General features: G+C 51.9%; 2 protein-coding genes and 1 long non-coding RNA gene across 5 annotated transcripts in view; 2 read left to right on the top strand and 1 right to left on the bottom strand.

The window, feature by feature from the left end:
- The window catches only part of TUT4 (terminal uridylyl transferase 4), a 234,434-nt gene extending 232,614 nt beyond the window's left edge, over window positions 1-1,820 (bottom strand). For all 3 annotated transcript variants that reach the window (XM_070078493.1, XM_070078495.1, XM_070078501.1), the window contains exon 1: window positions 1,618-1,820. The gene's annotated coding sequence lies outside the window, so the exon portion shown is untranslated. The remainder of the gene's footprint in view (window positions 1-1,617) is intronic.
- Window positions 1,638-17,694, top strand: SHISAL2A (shisa like 2A). Its single transcript, XM_008265249.4, has 3 exons — window positions 1,638-1,972; window positions 9,926-10,065; window positions 17,444-17,694. Exons 1-3 carry the CDS (start codon window positions 1,791-1,793, stop codon window positions 17,596-17,598), a joined length of 477 nt encoding a protein of 158 aa, XP_008263471.2. The 5' UTR covers window positions 1,638-1,790; the 3' UTR covers window positions 17,599-17,694.
- LOC138850650 (uncharacterized) lies at window positions 5,027-8,894 on the top strand. Its single transcript, XR_011390705.1, has 3 exons — window positions 5,027-5,153; window positions 7,101-7,175; window positions 8,760-8,894. It is a non-coding gene; the product is annotated as an uncharacterized lncRNA (long non-coding RNA).
- Window positions 17,695-19,137: the final 1,443 nt, after the last annotated feature.

The raw sequence follows: 19,137 nt of genomic DNA, 5'->3' as shown, positions 1-19,137 counted from the left end.
GGCTTGGTATTTCTCTCAAAGGCACAGTCATGCCTGCTTGGCTCATCCCTCAGGGCTGTTGGAGCAACAGATTAATTCCTGGCTGGAAAAGGGTTTTGAAAATTGTTGGAGGGTTCCTACTTTTGCCAAAAGCCGGAACAGAGGACTTTGTTCCTCCTAAGCTGATCTCCATATCTCCTTCCCAAAAGATCTGTCCCCTCTCACTCTCCCTCTGATAAGTAGAGGCCAAAGTGCACCACCCAGCTTCCAGTCTGCAGACCCACAGCTCTGAGGGGTGGGGGGTGGAGGGACGAGTAGGAGGATTCCAGGGCTAACAATTTCTTCCAGTTTTCATATGTGACTTTACACTGACCCTCGAGGACCCCTACCCCTCAAAACTCTCCCAGGCTCCTTCAGATGATCCTCCCACACACACTTCCCCTCTGCCTTGCCCTGCCCTGTCCACTCCTCCACACTGTATGTTTCTCAAGAACAGACCCAGATCTGATCCCTGGCAGATTCCCAGGGCCCAAGTCAGGAGCAGGTCACACACGGGCATCTGCACAGCTGAGCTGGGAGAAGACAAGGAACCGGAAGCATAGAGAGAAAAAGCAGAGAAGGGGTGGAGCAGGGCTTGTGCACAGATCTCCCACACCCCCAAAAGAGGTGGAGGGATTGGAGACCCTGAGGCATCTCATTAGCTACTTCCTGCTCTACCCTCCGCTGTGAAAAATGCAGCCCGCCAGGACCCTGTGTCACAGGCCCTTAGAGTTGACCTGCCTGTCTCTGGGGAAACCAAGGCCCCAGGACTCCAGGCCCCGACTCTCTGCTCCTAAGGGGCACACTGCCTCCTGACCCAGAAGGAATTCCTGAAAATGGAGAGGGTTTCTGGTTTTGCTAGCAGTGTAGGAAAGAAGGTTATCCCTTGCAGTAATCCACACTCACACTGGCCCCCTTGTCCCAGGCCAGGGGCAGGGGTCCCGGGGAGTGTGAGCCGTGTCAGGGCACGGGAGCGCTCCCAGGGAAAGGAAGAGACCGGTCAGGAGGACACAGATAAGTCCCGGGCAGGGGAGACCTTGGTGAGAGCCGTACGGAGAGCAAGGGGAATCGCAAGGAGCCAGCCCTAGGTTAAAATGCCTCGGAGTTAGGGGCTGGGAGAAACCACTTCGCAGGTCCTCAGCTCTCACCTATAAAATGGGTTCGCAAACTCTCATCTATAAAAATGCGCATGCACACTCCTGGACTGGGGTCGTCGTGAAGCGGAAGTTGATCCTATGCACACTGACCCTACAGCGTGGCCGCTCGCCTTAGTTCCCGCGCTAGTCGCGAACTGCCCCCGAGCTCCCCAGCGCCCCGCACAGCGCCCCGCGCGCCTCGAGGTCCCGCCCCGCCCCCCGGCCGTGTCCTCGCGTCTCCCTGCTCACCCAGCGCCCTCGTGCACAGACTGGGCGCGCAGTAGGGTGGCAGAGGTGCGCGCGGGCGGCTCCGGGCCGGCTCCCCGGTCGGCTCCGCGGGTCGCGCCCCACCGCCGCCCGCTCCTGGCTCCGGCTCCGGCTCCCGCTCCTATCCGCGCTCGCCACCCACCGCCCCTCGGCCCACTCGCCCGCCCTTTTCCTCAGTACCGCGGCTCCCCCGCACCTGGTCTCCCCGCGGGTTCCGGGGGGCAGCCGCCGCGTCTCCGCGCGCGTCGCTGTGTCCGCCTCAGACTCCGCGAGTCTCCGTCTCCGCGCGCCTCTGCCCCGCGCACTCCGGCTCCGCCTTTGTGAGGCTCAGTTCCCGTCCGGGCCCGCCGTCCGGGGCCGCGGGGCGCGATGAGCGGCGCCTGCACGAGCTACGTGAGCGCCGAGCAGGAGGCGGTGCGCGGCTTCAGCTGCCCGCGGCCGGGGGGCGAGGCGGCCGCCGTCTTCTGCTGCGGCTTCCGCGACCACAAGTACTGCTGCGACGACCCGCACAGCTTCTTCCCCTACGAGCACGGCTACATGTGGTGGCTCAGGTACGGGCACCTGCCCTAACCCCACCTTCAACCCCGGCCCCTCGCGGCCCCTCGCCGGCGCGGGCTAAGCTTTAGCTCTCATCCAAGTGCCCACCGGCACATGGGCACCGACCGCCGCCCCACACTTACCACTCGTGCCCGATACCGACCTTCCCTCTCACCCGATCCCCTCTCAGCTCTGTTCCCGCATGCTGATCCCAACCGCTGAGCTCCATGCCAGAATCTCACCCCAATCCTTACCCCCAAACTACCCTCTCTGCACCCACCTCGAAACTTCTTCCATCACCACTTTCAACCTACTCCAAATCCTAACCCCTACCTAACAGCCGACTTCCATCTTCACAGGAAACGCAAACTGTAGTCCGCATCTAGTGCCCCCTTCTTACTCTCCACACCGGCTTATTTCAGTCCTTACCCACTCCCAGCTCTGCCCCAGGCTCTCCCCCTGCTCCGGCTGCCTCCCCCACCCTCCCAGCACCACTCTGACATCCTGACCCCAAACCTTACCGAGACCCCCACCCATCCTCCACAGCAAACCTTCCTCCTCACCTGATGCTCCACTCCCACCCCAGCTTCAGCCCCTTCCTTTCCCTTCTCATTTAGCCATTCTTTCAGCTGAGCACTTAGTGTGTGCCAAGCCCTATGGCTGGTGCTGGGGTGGACCCCACCCCTGAGCTAAGGCAGGAGACCTGGGGGGTCAGAGCTGCCTCCAAGGCCCTTCATGAGACAGTGGTGTAAAGCCGCAGCAGAACCTGCCTCTGGCCCTATTAACAGAAGTGAAGTTTGGGTGAATCCCCCCACCCATGGGAGCTCAGGTATCCAATTTGTTTAGGGGAAGGGTTGGTTAGACCAGCTCTGGCATTCCTGGGATCTCTGGAGAGAGCTGAGGGGGCAAGGCCTTAATCCCCCTGGGTCTCCAAGGTCTCACCCAGAGAATGGGATGTGGTGCTCTGGGAAACAGGCATCAGCAAGAGTAGAAGGAGTCACCGCAGTGGGTAGCGACTTGCCTGTCCCTGGAGATACATGAGCAGAGGTTGCACACCCTCTGGGTGGGGAAGGACAGCATCGCATGCCATAAGACCGCTCTGAGCCTCTGTCTTTTTATCTGTCAAATGGGGAGAATGATCAGTCATTGCCCTGATGTCCAGCTAAGGCAAGGATCAAGAGGTAACGGGGGTGAAACCAACTTGGTATATGCCCCCCCACCCAGCAGTTATAAATATTACTGCTTTTTCTAGGCTGTTCAATCTAATGCGAAATTATTTTCTTTTTTACAGTATTTTTGTGAGATTTATTTATTTATTTGAAAGGCAGAATTACACTGAGAGAGAGAGAGGCAGAGAGTCTTCCATCTGCTGTTTCACTCCCCAGATGGCTGCAACAGTTAGAGCTGAGCTGGTCTGGATCCAGGAGCTTCTTCCAGGTTTCCCACATGGGTGCAGGGGCCCAAGCACTTGGGCCATCTTCTACTGCTTTCCCAGGCCATAACAGGGAGCTGGATCAGAAGTGGAGCAGCCAGGACTTGAATGGGAACCCATATGGGATGCTGACGCCACAGGTGGAGGCTTAGCCTACTACACCACAGCTCCGGCCCCTAAATGATTTTCAAATGCCAGGTTATCATATCCTGCGCACTTGGCTCCTAGTATCACCTAGGAAATCGTATTAGTTTATTTTCTGTTCATCCATATATTCATTTACCCATTTACTGCCTTTGCTTTGTCAAAGCACATTGCACAATGGGGGGGGGGGTGCAAAAAATGATGATCCCCTGCCCCCAAGAAGCACTCTTGTCTGTTCAGAGAGAAATAACATACACCAAAGTAAAACACTGCAGTGTTTGTTGAAGGCTTCTTACTGGGGGCTAAAATAAGATAGTGCTGGCCTCCCTCTAAAGAATGAAGACAGTGTGGAGCCTTGGGGCTGCTCAGAACCTGGGCCAAGCTTTGGTTCTAATTTTCTATGTGGGTGGCAAAAGTTTTTCAATCTCTTTTCTCATCCTTAAAATGGTAATAGTAACGCCTGTCTCATGGAATTGTTGTAAGCTCTAAGAGAAACAGAGTACATGAAAGTCATCCGTGTAGAGCAGGTGCTCAGTAAAACAGAGCTCCCTTGCCCTGCTTCACAGAGGTGGGAAATCAGGCTCAGGTAGGAAAGTGAATTGTTCAAGATCTACCGGGCGTGGGGAACCTGTTTTCTGCCAGGGCGTTAGGGTATTTGTAACATCATTCACGGGCCAGACAAAATTATCAGCTTAAAAATGAGCCTGCTCAAGATTTATTGAATTTCAAGTCCCACCTGCAAGTTGGCTTGGCAGGGCCAGACCAAGTGATTTCACAGCCTTTATAGGGCCTGTAGGCTGGAGGTTCCCCAGCCCTGTTAGCAGGATGTAGATTTAAAGAACACTACCTAGGACCATGCACGGGTTAGATGCTTTCAGGAATTCACAGTCTTGGCATACCTTCTCTCCTTCTAACAGATGAGGATACTTGAGAGAGTGTGCTGGCCTTTGGGAGAACAGAGATGAGTGACTCTCTCATCATCCAGCAAGGACCCCTTCCCTCTCCCATCACTCCCTTCTCTACACACGATTTGTGGTCCCTTGTTGCCTTGGAAACCTTCTCCACATGGAGTGCTGTAGTAGCTCAGACAATGCTGTAGCGGGGTTGGGGGGAGATCGCTGAGGTCACATCCAGGGTCATTGTGACCCCAAGGGCAGCTGAAAGTTCTAACACATAGGACGATGCTTCCTGGGCTCGGACATAGCATGGTTCATAAACATAGCCAGGACATCCACAGCCTGCCCTCCACCCAAGGGAGAGGACCTGAGGGTCCCCACGATGTCCAGGGCATCCGTGTGCTCTGAACCTGAAAATAACTCTTCCGACTGGCTTCTGACAGAGCCCCTGCCAGTGCGGGTGGGGGCCTTGTCTGCTCCTGGTTCCATCTGTCCTTTCTTGTGAAAGGCGGTCTCCAGGTGAGCACCGTTTCCTTGGAGAGAGAATGCTGAGGGAGTACCGCCTTCTGTAAGTGCATCTCAGGCAGAGAAGATGCCCTGTGGAGAAGCAGCCAGCGCCATCACACAGCCTGGTCCACTTGCTAAATACCCTCCATCACCAGTTCTGGTTTTCACCAAGGTGTGAGTCCAAGGCAGCAGCCCTGCTGGAAGACAGAACTGGTGGTCAGCATTGTGTATACTATCTCATTTCATCCTGATGGTTGCCTGGTGAGATAGAAACCTTTGCAAAGGAAGACAAGGAAATGGTTTTCAGCGTATGTGTGGCAGAACCAGGATTCGAACTTAGAACCTCCTAGTCCAGGATTTGAACTTAGAACTACCTAAGGGCTACTTAGAACTAGCCCTCATTTGTCAGGCCCTCCTGTGCCTTCCTGGGGTCCCAGTGGGCTGTTTTAGTCTTTCGGAGTCAGAATGGTGAAATCCTAGAAGGCTACAGGTGCTCCCATCCAGTTCCCACCTGGGGCAGGAATCTATAACCTCATTGAAAGAGGGTGCTCACCCCTGTGGCCTGCACAGATTCTGCTGTGGTGGTGGGGAACTGACGTCTCTGACACCTCTGGTCACTTAGGGTGTTTTTTTTTTTTTTTTTTTTTTTGGGTTTTTTTTTTTTTTTTTTTGGGTTTTTTTTTTTTTTTTTTGACAGGCAGAGTGGACAGTGAGAGAGAAAGAGAGACAGAGAGAAAGGTCTTCCTTTGCTGTTGGTTCACCCTCCATTGGCCACCGCGGCCGGTGCACTGCGGCCGGCGCACCGCGCTGATCCGATGGCAGGAGCCAGGTACTTATCCTCGTCTCCCATGGGGTGCAGGGCCCAAGGACTTGGGCCATCCTCCACTGCACTCCCTGGCCACAGCAGAGAGCTGGCCTGGAAGAGGGGCAACCGGGACAGAATCCGGCGCCCCGACCGGGACTAGAACCCGGTGTGCCGGCGCCGCTAGGTGGAGGATTAACCTATTCAGCCACGGCGCCGGCCTTGAACTATCTTTTAATTCCATTTTCCCCTAACTTTTTAAAGCCCCCTTGTTCTATACGCACAATGTGGAAGATGTGAAATAGAAGAACTCATGGGTGACTCATGACTGACCAGGGTCTTAGTTTGAGTTTCCCAAAAGACTCTCAGAAGATGTCATGGCAAGTGGTTTACAAGGACAGTGACCCTATGAAGGTAGGGAAGTGAGATCGGGAAGGAGAGAAGCCAACAGCAGGTGTATTCCCCAGCAAGTCACACTGGCGCTCTCCAGAGCCTGGTCTACCCTGCCAAGCGGGGGAGGCCATGCACCCTGGAGTTATCCCCTCTGAGAGCCAGGTTCTGTCCATCATTGATGAGGGCCAGCAGGGGACGGGAGGCATGAATTATCCCACGCTTCTGATCTGTCCAGTGTGTACACAGAGCCTGTTCTGGGCCTAAGCAAGCCCTCGGGCAAAGAGAAATGAATGCTGGCCAGAATATTCCACAATGGTAACACCCAAGGGAACACAGACAGGCCATCCACAGCTTTCCTCCTCTGCCAAGACAGCCAGTTAGCTGTGTATTTCTAAATCTCTATCCTGCCTGTCTATGTGTACTTTGGTGCAGTTGTTTATTGAGTTAAGTTGGAGTGATGCTATAGATTAATAAGGTGTCCTGCTCTTTTCACTTAACATTATAAGAATGTATCCATGATCTTAACTAGTATTTGAAGTATTTAATAGCTCAATACTCTTCCATCACAGAAGTGTCCAAAAACTTAGCTGTGAGAAGACAGATTCTTCAAGGCTCTAAGGTGTTCAGAGGAAATCAGCCATCAGCTAACTGAGAGTGAAATTCTTGTAGAAGTGTCAAGGGCAGGAGTCTGGAGCTAGAGGTGAGGAAGGGAAATGACAGGCAGCCTGGAGGAATAGTGGCAGGAAGGAAGGAACAAAGCCTGGTGCAGACACACCCCTTCCTATTGGGAGGGGTGGCTATGGGGGTGCAGTGGTTAAGCCACAGCCTGGAACACCCACAGTGCTGGGGGAGAGCTTCTGACAGTGCCCTGACATATGGCAGGTACTCAGTACTTACCAGCTACACACTGCCAGACCCTGTTCAAGGTGAAGAGGAAGCTGCTTAAACATGGTCTGCTCTGCCTTCAGGGGCATAGGACTATGTTGAATACTTAACGCGTGCTCAGAATAGTCAGTGCACTCATCCTCATCACCAGCTGCAAGGTACTGTGTGTTGATCTTTTTCACTTTTCTGATGAGGAAGTGGAGACTCAAAAAGTTAAATACCTGTGCCAAGATCTCCCAGGGAGTCCCAGCCTGGTTGGTCTGATCCCAAAGCCCCTTCCTTACTCTTTCCCTAACAGCCCTGAGTAAGGTGTCCTGCCTGTGTAGGTTGGCCTGGCTTGAGGGCAGGGGGAGAGAAGTATGACAGGACATTTGGGATAAGCCTCCGAGGACAGGCACAGCACCATCATGGGGAGATGATGGGGAGGGAGCCTGTGAAATAGGACAGGGCCCCTAGGTATCTGAGCCAGGAGACAGTTTTCTGGAGAGTAGAAATGATATAATAAATCTATATTTGGTCTCTGCCTCCAGTGCATGAGACAAAGCAATTGAAACCCTTGGAGATAAGGATACTAGAAGAATCTTCTGTTCTAATATTTGGTCTATGATCCTGGGCTCCTGACACAGCGCCCCTAAATCCTTCATAATTTCCTGGGTGATGGAAGCATCTTTTGTTCTGATGAGGTGCTGCTGGTGGGCTCCTGGAGAGCCTCAGAATGGGGGCTGGTTGCCAGGGGAACCAACCATGTGATTCCAGGGTTGGAACTCACAGCCCCACCCCCCAACCTGCGAGGAGGGAAGGAGGACTGAAGGTTGCTTGACTGGCCGTTGATGGCATCTGCCATGCCTACATCAGGAAGCCTCTGTAAAACAAAACAAAACAAAAATACAAAAGGACAAGGTTCCAAGAGCTTCCAATTCTGGACATGCAGAGACCCCTGGAAGGGTTATTGTTGAGGGCATGGGAGCTCCTTATCCCTCTCCCATACCTTGCCCTGTGCGTGTCTTCCATCTGCCCATTCATCTGTATCTTTTGTAATATCTTTATGATAAACGAGTACAAGCAAGTGTTTCCCTGAGGTCTGGGAGCCCATCTAGCAAATTAAACCCAAAGGCACACCAAAGGTCTTAGGCACACCAGTGTCTACACCTGAAGTGCGGGGCAGTATTGTGTGACTGAGCCCCCTGCCTGCGGGATCTGACACTTTCAGGTGGACAGGGTCAGAATTGAGCTAAATTACAGGATACCCGGCTGGTATTGCTGGAGAATTGTGGGTGTTTAGAAAAACATCCCCACTCCTCATACCTGCAGCATCAGAAGTTGTTTAAGGGAAAAAACTCTTAAGTGACCAAAGCTAGAGGGGGAAAGAGGCAAAGAGTTGGAGGCTGAGGGCCCAGCAGTGAGGAGACTTCTTGGACATAGAGTTGACACTGGCATAATCAGAAGACCCACAGAAGTTGCCTCACCAATTACTTTGAGGTTGAAGTGTCGCTCCCCCTCTTCGCGGAGGAACGACACAGGACCCTGCGCTGTTCTTTCGTCTGCTCGGCCCTTCCCGGGTTTGCTGCTGGTTCTTCCCGGGTTGGCTACCGTCCCTTCCACCTCCGTGGAAGGGCGGTTCCCCCTGCCACTTTCCCCACTTCCGCGGGGGAGCGGCACACCGCCGGCCGGCTCTCTCGGGGGCTGCTCAGGTGTTCCTCTTAGATGTTCCTGATGCATGTTGTCTCTCTCCTCCTTTATAGTCCTCTTCCACCAATCCCAACTCTGCTACCCACACGCCGAGTACGCTGCTCTCCTCCAATCAGGAGCAGGATCAGCTGCTGCAGGTCATCACTCAAGCTGGCGAGAGGCAGCTGCGTAGAAGTTGTTACTGCCTTCTCAGCGCCATATTGTGGGAGAGCAGATGTATAGAATAAGTCTCAACTCCAGTAACAGTCTAGTCCGAGTTGCTCCCCACATTGAAGTATCGGTTTTTAACTAAGGAAGGCCTGCCATGTGTTTTCATCATTAAGAAACAGCTCTGTGGAAGGTAAGGGACCTTAAAGACCACCTCCAGGGGCTGGCACAGTGGCACAAGTGGGTAAAGCCACCTCCTGCTAAGGCAGGCATCTCATATGAGCGCCGGTTCCTGGTTCCGGTCCCAATTGCTCCACTTCCAATCCAGCTCCCTGCTAATGTGCCTGGGAAAGCAGCGGAAGATGGTCCTAGTGTTTAGGTCCCTGTATCCATGAGGATGGAGTGTTCGGTGAACCAGCAGATGGAGGATCTTTCTTTCTCTCACTGTCTCTCCATCTCTCTCTCTCTCTCTGTCACTTTGCCTTTCAAGTAAACAAAATAAATCGTTGCCGGTGCCTCGGCTCACTTGGCTAATCCTCCGCCTGCGGTGCTGCACCCCGGGTTCTAGTCCCAGTTGGGGCGCCGGATTCTGTCCCGGTTGCTCCTCTTCCAGTCCAGCTCTCTGCTGTGGCCCAGGAAGGCAGTGGAGGATGGCCCAAGTGCTTGGGCCCTGCACCCCATGGGAGACCAGGAGGAAGCACCTGGCTCCTGGCTTCGACCATTTTGGGGGTGAACCAACAGAAGGAAGACCTTTCTCTCTGTCTCTCTCTCTCTCTCTCACTGTCTAACTCTGCCTGTCAAAAAAATTGTTAAAATAAATAAATAAATAAATAAGAAAGACCATTCTCTGCTCCCTGGGGTGGAAGCCATCCAGGAAAGCAGGCAGAGGAGAGAAGAAAGGGAACATGTGCCAAACACTGGGTGCACGGAGCCGCTTAGCCTGTCATGTTGTTGATGTGCCGTCCCCTGCTTAGGCAGAGCAGGCCTGTGTGAGATGGGGAGGCACAGGACAATGCCCCCGCCGATTCCTCCAACACCTGACCCTCACACCCCGGCGGGCCTCTCTCCCCAGCGTCGGCGCGCTTGTGGGCCTGTCCGTAGCAGCAGTGGTTCTCCTGGCCTTCGTTATCACAGCCTGTGTGCTGTGTTTCCTGTTCATCAGTGCAAAGCCCCACCCAAAGTTGGACCCAGGCTTAAGTTTGCAGACAACAGGTAAGAAACAGGAGAGGAGCCTTGCAGGTATCCGTAGGGCGGGGTGGGAGGTGGGGCGGATTCGGAGCGGTGCAGGGCCGGGAAGTCGGGGGTCGGGGAGCAATTCGGAGGTGACCTTGGGCTCCTTTGCCTCTCCTCAGGCAGAAGTTGCCACGTGCTCAGGATGTTTCAAGTAGTTTAGTGTCATCACGCAGGAATTAACCCGTGTTGTGGGGTTTGTAAGATTATTTTAATTCTAGCCTTAGGGAATGTAAGCCAATTTTTAATATTATCCCTAACAAAAGAAAATAAGAACTTGCTTCTCCCCACGCTTAGAAACGAAATATAAGGCCGGCGCCGCGGCTCACTAGGCTAATCCTCCGCCTAGCGGCGCCGGCACACCGGGTTCTAGTCCCGGTTGGGGCGCCGGATTCTGTCCCGGTTGCCCCTCTTCCAGGCCAGCTCTCTGCTGTGGCCAGGCAGTGCAGTGGAGGATGGCCCAGGTGCTTGGGCCCTGCACCCCATGGGAGACCAGGAAAAGCACCTGGCTCCTGGCTCCTGCCATCGGATCAGCGCGGTGCGGCGGCCGCAGCGCGCCGGCCGCGGCGGCCATTGGAGGGTGAACCAACGGCAAAAAAAGGAAGACCTTTCTCTATGTCTCTCTCTCTCACTGTCCACTCTGCCTGTCAAAAAAATAAATAAATAAATAAAATAAAAAATAAAAAAGAAACAAAATATAGGTATTTTTGTTTTTTGTTTTGTTTTGATCATCTGATGATTCTGGTCATCGAGACTACTTATTCCTTTGCTAGCATAAACCGTAAACCAGTGTAGCTTTCACTGCATATATTTTTACCATCTCTTGCATTGTACTGTGAAAAATACAGGTTCCTATTGGCAATAGATTTTTCAGTGTAGTTTGTAGACAACATTTGAAATAGATATTATCTCCATTTTACAGATGAGAACATCAAGGCTCAGAGGGGTTTTGTGACTTGTTCAAAGGTCACAAAGCTGATAGCTGGGCCTGAAATTCAGCCTGTGACTTTCTGCCTCCAGTCTTCTCTGTCTTCTGCCCACCCCACAGGGTCTGCACAAGTGTATAATTAACTACAACACGGTTTGATATGAAATGTGTCCATTTGAATTAGCATGGGATAAGTATAGAAATTGGTAAAGCAAACAGAGGAGAAAAAGTATCCCAGCATAGGGCAGATAATGGCCAAAACCGTGTAGGCAGGACCGGGTGAGACTCCTGCAGTAGGGAACGAGGCCAGGCAGGAGAAGAAGGGATGGAATTTAAGCTTCGTCAAAGAAGAAAGGGCGGCAAGCCTGTGGCACACAGAAGGGCAGTGGGCAGTAGCTAGGTCTCCAAGACAGCCAGGTGCTGAATGCTGTCATTTGTTAATAATTGCATGACTGATTTTCTTTCTTTCTCTTTTTTTTTAGATTTATTTATTTATTTGAAAGGCAGAGTTACAGAGATGAGAGAGAGAGAGTAAGAGAGAATGAGAGAGAGAATCTTTCATCTGCTGGTTCACTCCCCAAATGTCTGCAACAATCCGGGCTGGACCAGATGGATGCCAGGAGCTCGGAATTCCATCTGGATCTCCCACATGGGTGCAGGGCCCAAGGACTTGGGCCATCTTCCACTGCTTTCCCAGGCCATAGCAGAGAGCTGGATCTGAAGTGGAGCAGCTGGGACTTGAACCGGTGCTTATATGGAATCTTGACGGCCGGCACTGCGGCTCAATAGGCTAATCCTCCACCTAGCGGCGCCGGCACACCGGGTTCTAGTCCTGGTCGGGGCGCCGGATTCTTTCCCGGTTGCCCCTCTTCCAGGCCAGCTCTCTGCTGTGGCCAGGGAGTACAGTGGGGGATGGCAAAAGTACTTGGGCCCTGCACCCCATGGGAGACCAGGAAAAGCACCTGGCTCCTGCCTTCAGATCAGCGCCATGCATTGGCCGCAGCACGCCACCCGTGGCGGCCATTGGAGGGTGAACCAACGGCAAAAGGAAGACCTTTGTCTCTCTCTCTCACTATCCACTCTGCCTGTCAAAAAAAAATGGAATCTTGACATCGTGGGCCCGTAGCTTAACCCACTGTGCCACAGTATGGGCCCTGAAGGCTGATTTTCTAACTTAACAGTGCAAATGCAACAAGCAACAGTTCAAGAACCCTTCTCAGATCCTGACCACGAGTAACCCTGCTGTGTCTAAACAGTGCAAGGACAAGGGCAGGTGGCTGTTCAGGGCAGCAGTGGTCAATTTGATACACTTGGTGTCAAGGAATTTTATACTTGATTATATCACTTCCTGAGGTTGGGAAGACCTGGGAGGTGGCAGGGAATAGGAACAAAGCCTAACACAGACCCAGCCTAACCTGCTGGGCCACAATACTCACTGGCTCTCTCTCGTGTCCACCCCAGCCCCCCACCACATCCTTCAACTCTTTGAGAGAAACATGAAGGTTAATGAAAGACAAAAAACCTGTCTGGGGCAGGCGCTGTGGGTTAACCCACGCTGCATGCACACTGGACTGCCCATTTGAGTCCTGGCCATTCTGCTTCCAATCCAGCTCACTGCTAATGTGCCTGGGAAAACAGCAGAGGATAGCCCAAATATTTGGGCTCCTGCCACCCACATGGGAGATCTGAATGGAATTCCTGCCTCCTGGCTGTGGCCTGGCCCAGTCTCTGCTGTTGTGGGTATTGAGGGAATGAACCAGTGAATGGAAGATCTCTTTTTCTCTGTCCCTCTTTCTCTGTCATTCTGCTTTTCAAATAAATAAGTCTTAAAGAAAAAAGACCAAACAGAACCTGCCTATCTGGTGGGACATGGCATATATGTGGAAAGGAAGATGCCAGTTCTTCCAAAATTAATCTATGCAGAAAAATCCCAACAAAGTCTTTCACGGAATTTGCCCAGTGAACTCTACACTTGATCTTAGCCAAAAGACCAAGAAGCGATTGCCCAGTGAATTCTAAGATTAATCTAAAGTACACAGGTATCAGAGTGAACATGGCAATTTTGGAAAACAAAGAAGAGAGACTTGCTGGTCAGGCACAGGATGCGCTCTTGTTAGCAGAGCTCAGGTTTATGTTCATTGTTTATTTTCCTCTGGGATGCTGTAATAGGGCATTTGAGGAGTTGGAGGTGGGGGAAATCAAATTTCCCTCTGGAGACATCACTGTCCCCTACACCTCCGCCCCACATGACCATACCACGTCACTAACTCATACTGCACTGTCTACCCGCCTGAGTCTTCTTCATTCACCCTACCCTACTAGGAAGTCAGATGCAGGATAGTTGAAAAGGACATAAGCTTTGTCAGTGAAATACGGGCACAGAATTGGGCAGTGCAGTGGCTCTCAACCAGGTGAAGACCACTGGGTACCTGGGCACTAAGAGGAGTTTTGTTGTCACAGTCAGGAGAGGGGTGACACTGGTACCTACTGGCAGAGGCACAGGCATGCTGGGAAAACTCCTGCCCCTCAGAAGACAATACCCTGTAACAAAGAGTCATTGGCCCCAAATGTCACTTGTCCTGGAATAGAGAGTTCAGAAACAGACTAATTAAATATGAAAAATTTATTTTTTATATGAAAGAAACAACTTGGCAAATCTTCCTGAGTCAAATATAAAACACACCATATATAAATCTCAGAAACAAGTGATGGGCTACAAAGATATAATAAACACAAACATCTATACACATACACATAATTGATCCTTACTCTCAGATTCCATATTTGGGAATCTTTTTGCCTACTTGCTAAACTTACTTGTCACCTCTCCGTCCCTAGTAGAGGCACTTTGAGGTCGTTTGCAGATTCGGGCACGCCCAGAGCGGTTGCATTTGCTCCCAGGAGACAGTAGCCAGGCAGAGCTCAGCCTTCCTGTTTCAGCCCAGACAGTCATCAGGTGTCCTTCCGGCAATCTATTTAGTGCCACGATTGCTGTATTTTTGTTGATGATGTCACCGTTTAAAATGGGCTCCACGCGTAGCGCTGAAGTGCTGAGCACAAGAAGGCTGTGCTGTGCCTGGCAGGAGAACCGTGTGAGTTAGGCTTCATTCAGGCAGGAGTTAAGGTGTGTTGGCTGCAAGTTTAGTGTTAATGAGTTGATTATGTACATTAATAAGGAGTCTCTTAACAGAAACACTAATAAGCAAAGTTATGTATCAATTGGTTAACAAAAATGTGACAGATTGCTCATAGGGTCCTTACCTTGGGTTTTCCCTAGCAGTGACCGTTCGGCATTTACTAATTCAGTGTTGGCGGTGACTTTATGGAACATAGCTCCTGTGCATAGTGAGAATTGACTGTATGTAAAATATGACAGGATTGATACCTAGAATATAAAAGCACCCCTTTAAACAAATGAGAAAAGTGTAATCCACACACACACAAAATCACAGATGCCCAATATACACAAAAGGATGTTCAACCTTACTCATAATCAGGATGAAGCAATTTAAGCATTACTTCTTTAAAACAATTACACTGCCAAAAGTGCAGAAGCAGTTCACGTGGGAGGTGAAATGGGTCCTCTCCGTACTGCTGGTTAAGAGTATAAATCGTTATCACCAGTTTGTAGGGCAACTTGACATCTGCTGACACGAGAAATGTATCTATCCTGTAACTCAGTGATTCTGGTTATCTGCCTTAGAGAAATCACTGTATTAGGAGAGAACTTGTGGGATAGATATCAGGATAGCTGGTCAGTTGGAAGCACACTGAGTGTCCACCACTGTAGAAATGGGTAGATAAACCGTGGTGTAGTGTAACAGTGAAATACAACACGGTAGCTAAAATGAACTAACTAAATAGACCATCTTTTTTGCTTCTCACAGCTCCTGGGGAAAGTATAGATCCTATTACTACTTCCATTTTACAGATAGGGAAACTGAGGCTCGAAGTCACCAATGAGTGAGTGACAGAGCCAACTCCACCTCAACACCTCCTCTCCTCCTCTCTGTTGCTGTGAAAAGGAAGTCCCTGTCATGTGCCAGACACTGTTTTTTGTTTTTGTTTTTGCTTTTTATTTGAGATACAAAGAGACGGAGCTCATTGGTTCACTCCCTAAATGCCCACAAAAGTCAGGGGAAGGCCAGCGCCGCGGCTCAACATGCTAATCCTCCGCCTTGCGGCGCTGGCACACCGGGTTCTAGTCCCAGTCAGGGCGCCGGATTCTGTCCCGGTTGCCCCTCTTCCAGGCCAACTCTCTGCTGTGGCCAGGGAGTGCAGTGGAGGATGGCCCAGGTCCCTGGGCTCTGCACCCCATGGGAGACCAGGAGAAGCACCTGGCTCCTGCCATCGGATCAGCGTGGTGCGCCGGCCGGCCGCAGCAGCCCTTGGAGGGTGAACCAACGGCAAAAGGAAGACCTTTCTCTCTGTCTCTCTCTCTCTCTCTCTCACTGTCCACTCTGCCTGTCAAAAAAAAAGTCAGGGGAAGCCGAAGCCAGGAGCAGGCTCTTGCGCATGCGTGACAGAAACCCAATTACTGCAGCCTGCCTGGGTCCTCATTGGCAGGGAGGTAGAATCAAGAACCAGAGCCACAGATCAAACCCAGGTGCTCTGATGAGGGAGGCAGGTGTCCTAACTGACGGCTTAGCTGCAGGCCAAAGGCATGCCCCTTGGCCGCTATGGGAAGCTTTACATGCGCCAGCTCATGTCATCCTCCAGCCTCCCTGGTGAGGTGAGCATCTCTGTCACCCACTTTACAGATGTGAAAAGAGGTCTAAGAGAACTGGGATGACTTGTTCAAGGAGTCACAGCTCATCGACTGTGGAGCTAGAATTCAGGCGTGTGTGTTTCCATCTCCAAGGTTCCGCCAGGCAAGGCCCCGGGGTCTGCTCCGGGGCGTGCCCTGCTCCCCTGCTCCCCTGCTCCTCTCCCTCCAGCCCCTCTGGCTCCAGGGGAAGGCAGTCCCTCCCTTGAGTCTGTGAACAGAAGCAGCCTCCCTCAGCCACCAGCTGGACCCTCCAGTCACTAGGGTCGGGATAGCATGTACTCTTGCTTCTTTGCTTAAGATGGAAACTGCTTTCCTGACCTTTTACTAAATGACAGCTGTAGGATCTCTGCTCACATTCAGTTCCTTGTTTCTCCCATTCATCTTCATTGTGTTTTGCTGTGTTTCCCTCTCTACCTGACAGTCACCAGGAGTCACTAGGCCCTCCTCCTGCTCTGAGACCATTTCCAGTCCCGTGCCTCCGCATTCCTCAAAGTGGCATCCCTAACAGACTGGCCTTCCTGTTGGCTCTCATGCTGTGCAGTAGGACATGTAGTGCGCACATCACCCCCATTTCACAGCAGGAAAGACCAAGAACACTGCAGTTAATTCAATGTGGGAAAAAATTAGTGTTTCATAAATGCAGTCTAGGGGCTCACAGGAAGTTCGGAAAAAAGGAAAGAGAAAGATGAGGCCACTCTACTTTCTACCCCATTTTTAAGGGTAAAATTATCTTTTTAATTCTATTTTACACAAACTTCTCTTTTTAAAACCTGTATTTATTTGAAAAGCAGAGTATCAGAGAGGAGAGAGAATGTTTTTTTTTTCTTTTTTTATTTAAGATTTATTTATTTATTTGAAGGCAGAGTTATAGAGAGGCAGGTTCACTCCCCAAATGGCAGCAACAGCCAGGGGGCCAGGGCTGGGAGCTGGATTGGAAATGGGGCAGCCAGGACTTGAACCAGTGCCCATATGGGACATGGGTGCTGTAGGCGGCGGCTTTACCCACTACGCCATGGTGCTGGCCCCCAGAAAGGATTTTTTAATAGTAACTACGTTGGGTCCAGCATTGTGGCATAGTGGGTAAAACTGCTATGTGTGGTGCCAGCATCCCATATGGGTGCCGGTTCAAGTCCTGGCTGCTCTACTTCTGATCTGGCTCCCTGCTGATGTGCCTGGGAAAGCAGCAGAAGATGGCCCAAGTGTTTGGGCCCTGTCACCCACATGGGAGACCCAGAAGAAGCTTCTGGCTCCTGGCTTCAGATCAACCCAGCTCCAGTTGTTGTAATCATTTGAGTAGTAAACCAGCAGATGGAAGGTATCTCTCTGTGTCTCTGTCTCTCTCTGTATATATAACTTTGCCTTTCAGATAAATAAATAAGTCTTTAAAAAAAAACAGTACCTATCTCATAAGATAATGGTAAAGGTCAGCTCTTCCTGTCTGCTCATCGCTGTGCATCATCTGTCTCCCTCACTAAGTTGTACGTTCAGAAACGCAGCCGTAGTGCTGCTAATAAATAAATACTTGTTAAATGAATGATGCATCTAAGAGTCCGAGCAAGATGTGCTGCCTACAGTAAGCACATGGAAATTAGCCAGGGCGGGTGGTCCTGGCGGGGGAAGGGGCTGCCGGTGGAAGCCTTACACCTCTGCTTGCTGTTTTCCAGGCCCGGAGGAGTTACCTACCGACCATCAGGGTGTGAGTACAGGCATCGCAGCAGTGTGCCCTCGAGGGCAGCATGACCCCTTCTTGAACCCGCGTCTGGAAGGCAATGAGAACAAGCAGTGGTCGCCTCCACTGCACTGCTTCTGGCCACAGTGACCGCCAGTGACATTCCAGGCAGCCCTGAGGCCCTTGTCCCCACCCCTGACCCACGTGGACCAGTCCCATAAGCATCCAATAAATATCTCACATCCACCCCTTCTGGAGTCTCCTTTTGGTGAAAGGAGGGAGTAGGAATGGGCAAAGGGACTTCGGAGCGAGCGAGATCGATGAGGGCTCTTCCCGGCAGAGGCCCCCACGTTCTGCTGGGTACTGGTGTACGCTGCTCTGCCAGGTCCGTGTGGGCCAACGAAGGCAGACAGGAGCCCAGGAGAATGGTCAGCAACAACTCCGTGCGAACAGGAAGCCCAGAGCGTGCAGAGGAGCACCTCGCTTAACTGGGGAGCCAGCCGACTCTGACTTGGTTCCCCTGTCCCACAGTAAGTGTATTTAGGAAACTCCAGGAAGATGGTCAGCACCCAGAAGTGGGTGACCCTTGCCTGTCCAGCAGCTCTGGCGCCCTGAAGGGAGCAGTTGGCCAAGGAAGGAAAACGGGAGGGAGTGTAGCAGGCACAGGGCAGAGCTGTCATTCAGCCTCGTGGGTGGGCGGGAGTGAATGACAGGGGAGAGAGGGAGCGGCCAGCAGACTGCACACAGGCTCCCATGTGGCCCTGATAAAGGCTCTTAGTCTCCCTAACCTCAGTTTCCTTGCGGGGTTTTTGCAAGTGTTCCATGGGGTAATGGATTTAAACTCTCTTTATAAACACCAAAGTGCTTAAAGACTTAAAATTACAGATGGGGGCCGGCGCCATGGCTCAATAGGCTAATCCTCCACCTGTGGCACCGGCACCCCGGGTTCTAGTCCCAGTTGGGGCACCGGATTCTGTCCTGGTTGCTACTCTTCCAGTCCAGCTCTCTGCTGTGGCTCAGGAGTGCAGTGGAGGATGGCCCAAGTGCTTGGGCCCTGCACCCACATGGGAGACCAGGAGGAAGCACCTGGCTCCTGGCTTCGGATCAGCACGGTACGCTGGCCGCAGCAGCCACTGGGGGGTGAACCAACAGTAAAGGAAGACCTTTCTCTCTGTCTCTCTCTCTCACTGTCCACTCTGTCAAAAAAAATAAATAAATAAACCAAATAAATAAATAAAAATACAGATGGATGTTTTCTGATATGGCAGCCTTTTTTAATTTTATTTTATTAATTTATTTGGCAGGTAGAGTTATAGACAGTGAGAGACAGAGACTGAGAGAAAGGTCTTCCTTCCGTTGGTTCACTCCCCTAATGGCCGCCACAGCTGGCGCTGCGCCCGACTGAAGCCAGGAGCCAGGTGCTTCTCCCTGGTCTCCCATGTGGGTGCAGGGGCCCAAGCACTTGGGCCATCCTCCACTGCCTTCCTGGGCCACAGCAGAGAGCTGAACTGGAAGAGGAACAACCGGGACTAGAACCTGGCGCCCGTATGCGATGCCGGCGCCACAGGCGGAGGATTAATCAAGTGAGTCACTGCGCCAGCCTGATATGACAGCCTTTAAGAGAAGAATTCAGTGGTGGTGGGAGGGGGAGGCTGGCATTATGGTGCAGTAGATAAGCTGCCACTTAGG

This window comes from Oryctolagus cuniculus, chromosome 7 (assembly GCF_964237555.1).
Source record: "Oryctolagus cuniculus chromosome 7, mOryCun1.1, whole genome shotgun sequence".
Lineage (NCBI taxonomy): Eukaryota > Metazoa > Chordata > Mammalia > Lagomorpha > Leporidae > Oryctolagus > Oryctolagus cuniculus.
The sequence above is the reverse complement of the archived record's forward strand: the minus strand, read 5'-3'. Positions and strand labels throughout refer to the sequence as shown.

Bases quoted from the DNA above. Each gene is read 5' to 3' on its own strand.
- SHISAL2A (XM_008265249.4), top strand. From the start codon at position 1,791: ATGAGCGGCGCCTGCACGAGCTACGTGAGCGCCGAGCAGGAGGCGGTG. The intron at 1,973-9,925 runs GTACGGGCACCT...CTCTCTCCCCAG, and splicing joins GGCTACATGTGGTGGCTCAG to CGTCGGCGCGCTTGTGGGCC. The intron at 10,066-17,443 runs GTAAGAAACAGG...GCTGTTTTCCAG, and splicing joins CTTAAGTTTGCAGACAACAG to GCCCGGAGGAGTTACCTACC.